General features: G+C 42.3%; 1 protein-coding gene across 1 annotated transcript; it reads right to left on the minus strand.

The window, feature by feature from the left end:
• Positions 1 to 680: 680 nt before the first annotated feature.
• Positions 681 to 2,652, minus strand: LOC123067164 (uncharacterized). The gene is made up of 4 exons (XM_044490082.1): positions 2,426 to 2,652; positions 2,138 to 2,248; positions 1,877 to 2,039; positions 681 to 1,175 (listed from the first exon to the last, which is right to left on the minus strand). Exons 1-4 carry the CDS (start codon positions 2,650 to 2,652, stop codon positions 789 to 791), a joined length of 888 nt encoding a protein of 295 aa, XP_044346017.1. The 3' UTR covers positions 681 to 788.
• Positions 2,653 to 4,101: the final 1,449 nt, after the last annotated feature.

The raw sequence follows: 4,101 nt of genomic DNA on the forward strand, positions 1-4,101 counted from the left end.
CTAATAATGCAAGTACATCCGAATTAAACGGTAGAACTGGAATAAAACTACATGAAGGCATCATCGTCATCCTCCATCGATGCAGAACTCTTTCCCTTCGAGGACGTAGAACTCTTACCCTTGGACAATGCAGAACTCTTGCTCTTCGAGGATGCAGTACTCTTGCCCTTAGACGATGCAGAACTCTTGCCCTTTGATGATGCAGCACCCGGAAGCGGCGGCATGAAGATATCATCTTCATCCTCGCTCTCCTCAGTCCATAAAAATGGATGATTTTCTGCAGTCCTTCTGAAAGTTTCACTCTTCGGCTCCACTACATTCTTCCACCTTGCACGCAACCTAAGAAGTTCTTTACGTACCTCCTCATAGGTCCTTTCAGGCCACCCAGACCTACGTAATTGGTGAGCCAACCCATTCATTATGGTGTCACTACCGGTGAGTTCGTCCCATGGAACTATCCTATTGTCCATCCTGAAATCGGTAGCTAGCCTCAGAAGAGTCCTGCTCATCCCAGGGTGAAAACTACGATCGAAAGGATAATGGGACATCTCGACTACACTACACTCGAATGCTTATCCACCTCCGTCTGAAGGGGGTTTTATAGGTAGAGAGGAGAAAATGGCGGGAAAGAACGAGTGCAGTGGAGCGGGATAGTATGGCGGGAGATATAGGCGGGAAAAATTGTTCCTGACTGGTGCATTTTTATTTCAGCAAACATAGATGTTCAAATCGAAAAGTCTGATACACACATATATAGATACAATGGGTCGCGCACGTGCATAGATGAATCACCCTACTTTACGATGACCACCTGGCCTTTCCTTACGACCGGAAGGGGACAAGCGATTAGGTGGCCGGGTCACACGAAGACCGCGGCCGTACTCCAATTCGGCTTCATGTGTCTGCGAGTCCTGCGTAGGTGGTGGAGTCGCGAATCCTTGTTGCGAACCTGAAGCGTAATTGTAGGCGTATGGTTGTGACTCCGGGGGGATAAAAGATGGGCCAATAACATCCCCTCCGAAGAACTCTGTAACTAATGATGTAACCGTGTCGCCAAGATCATGTGATGCTCCCCGGAGGCCTGTGTTGACGCCATGATCATGTGATGCTCCCCGGAGGCCTGTGTTGACGCCGCGTTGGGTGTTCTCATCGCCCCAATTAACATCAGGTGTGTCCTGCACATAGAAACATTTTAAACAAACTGTTAGAGGATAATATATGATATCATTGTAAATGCATTGAAATGTAAACATGACTACCTGAGCATATCCCTCTCCTATACTGTCTGGCCATTGTACTTGGTGCTGGTTTAAATCTGGTACACGAGTCTCCTCGGGCATGGGGATCCCTCGCATGGAGAGAAACGGCTGAGATCCCTCACCTTGGGTGTATGCATCATATCCTGTGTACGCATATGGGTTAGGGGAAAGAAACTGCTCGGGCATCGAATCCAAGCCCGTGCCATGGTCCTGAGATGTCTGCCCCTGACGAAGCTGCATCGAAGAAGAGCGATGCAGTGGTAGAGATGAGTCATATCGTGGCAATGTCGTTCTAGTACTCGGACCCTCCCCCCATTGCTCATGGCTCGTACGCGCCTCGCTCGGTCTGGACGACGGTGCCGCACACGGTCTGGCTGACCTCGCTACCGGCATGTATGCTCCAGTGGCAACGTCATCGCCTCTACCGCATCTGAACTTCTTTGCCACGAATTGTTGCAAAAGTTTCTGGAATGTCTTGCGATATGGGCCCTGGGCCGGCATGCTATCCGTAGCCATCTGCCCTACTTCGTTGACATTTTCAAGCTGAACAATATTTGAATGTTATTTAGTTCAAATGATTATGAAATGATGGACCTAAAAAAGTTACAAGTGATTACCAGGTGGTCACGATAGTAAGCTGCATGCAGCTCAACATGTCTCCGCGCCTGCTCCTCTTGTGTGAGATGTGTTGGTATAGTAGCTGGCTGACTGGCCAGGCTAGCACGTGTGTTCATGCAGTACCACTGCTTGTACGCTTGATCTGTACTTCCATCGTACGGCCTGCAAAATTAAATAATTACATAAACCGTTGTGATGAAAGCAAAGCATCTTCACGCATCGTATGATCATCGTAAAAAAATAATGTACATAAAATATACCTAAGTTGACGCACTATATCTGCTAGCGCTTCATTTGTCCACTTGTGTACCCATTCACTGTTCTCTTCCCTCCAATCGTATAAACTCCAACCCCTGCTCATATTGGTTAGCCTGCAAATTATGTAACAAAGTGTGAGTTTAGTAAATTAAAAATGACACTAACTATTTAGGGATGTCACATCTTACTTATGTGTTTCCTCGTCGATACGTCTGGGAAAAGGTGGTGGAATTTCTTGATAGAGACCGAACTGTCTCATTACACGCTCTGGGTTGTAAGGTTCAACACACCACAGGAACAATAAGTTGCAGCGAGTCAGCCAGAATGCACTATCGGTCAACATGCCTGGTGTGAAGTGTCGAGCATCAAAGACCATTTTTAGCTGGTCCTGAGTCCACGGGTTCCATGTGACTTCTGCCTCATCAAGTATCTCAAACTGCTGGTGGTACATAGGGTAACAATTTTTCGCAATATCTGGAGACCAACGTTTCCGTGCCTTTGTCCACCTGGTGGCCATAGTTGCGCTAGCACCCTCGCCAAAGTCATATGGGTATATGGGTTGTACTATACGAGGTTTCTCTAACTACCCCAAAAATATCCTAAAATAGTTCTCGTAACATGCAAAAACTTAACTTCTGGAAAAACGACTATTAGTAAAATATGGTTTTCTACATAATTTCCTTACAACAGGTTATGACAAAACTGAGGGTAAGTACTCGCTATTCAAACAACCACTAAACATAATATTACGATAATAACATTTAAATATCATATGAGTGTCATTTTTCTTACAACAGGTTATGTCAAACTATTTTTCTTACAACATGTTATGACAAAACCCATGGTAATTACTCGCTATTCAAACAACCAGTAAACATAATAGTACGATAATAACATTTTAATATCATATGAGTAAAACATTTAGTTTCTTTCGGCTTTATATAATTTTTTTCACATCATACGATAACAATCATTTATCTACAAATAATAATATTTACAGCAACATGCACATTATTCACAATAGTACATCAATACAAAAAATATTAACAAAATTCCAGTGTCATTTTTTTACCTTAGCTCCAATATGGATGTGCTTGCAAATGCAATTAAGCGTCAAAATAGTTCCAATAAATATCCGTCGCCAGTACTATATGAACGGAGTCAACCTGTTATCACATTAACATCAATATTACACACGGATTTTTCTTCCTGCTAACAAAATGGAAACACAATTTCTTCAATCATGTCTTCTCCTCCTTGTTTGTTACTAAGATGAATTATTTTACCTAATTACATACATCATTAAGTACATTAGCACCTAATCTTAACATATAAAATTTAGATTATTGCGACATAACTATAGACTTATTAATAAACATACCGCATAAAATAACATACCACATGAAATAACATACCACATGCAATAAAAAATATTGTAAATGTTGTATCTGTCGTCTGAAATTATTTCTAACCTCTACGCACTAACATAGCATAGCTAATGACGAGCTAAAAGACTAACTAATTACCACCCCGCATGCACAAATAAATAAATGTATTGCAAAGCTCATACCTTGATCTTCAACTTCGTACTTCACTTTCGCAATGCAAATCCTACTCCTCAAGCTCTAAATGACTCCAAATGACTCCTTCAAGTGCTAAAATTATGCCTAAAACAACAGAGAATACACACTTAGGAACTAATAAAACAGAACAAAAACATCATGCATGTGAACGAAACCAACAAAAATGGATAGATCTTACCTTAATCTAACTTTTCTTCAACTTCATCATCTTCGAAATCAAACTCCAAATCGACCAAAATCACGAGTAAAAGTGGCTACCTAGTTTTCCTTTCTGTCTATGTATGCGCTCAGAGAGAGTTAAGAGGTAGAGGAGGCAACCAGAGATATGCGAGAGAGAGTGTATGCGCACGGAGTCGCGGATGTGCGTTTAAAAAGAAGAGGAC

Source organism: Triticum aestivum, chromosome 3B, assembly GCF_018294505.1.
Source record: "Triticum aestivum cultivar Chinese Spring chromosome 3B, IWGSC CS RefSeq v2.1, whole genome shotgun sequence".
NCBI classification, from domain to species: Eukaryota; Viridiplantae; Streptophyta; class Magnoliopsida; order Poales; family Poaceae; genus Triticum; species Triticum aestivum.

What these genes read in the sequence shown, in the direction of transcription:
- LOC123067164 (XM_044490082.1), bottom strand. Translation starts at nt 2,652, where the DNA reads ATGGCCACCAGGTGGACAAAGGCACGGAAACGTTGGTCTCCAGATATT. An exon ending in TGCAACTTATTGTTCCTGTG is followed by an intron (nt 2,249 to 2,425) that starts GTGTGTTGAACC and finishes CATAATTTGCAG; the next exon opens with GCTAACCAATATGAGCAGGG. An exon ending in GATATAGTGCGTCAACTTAG is followed by an intron (nt 2,040 to 2,137) that starts GTATATTTTATG and finishes TTAATTTTGCAG; the next exon opens with GCCGTACGATGGAAGTACAG.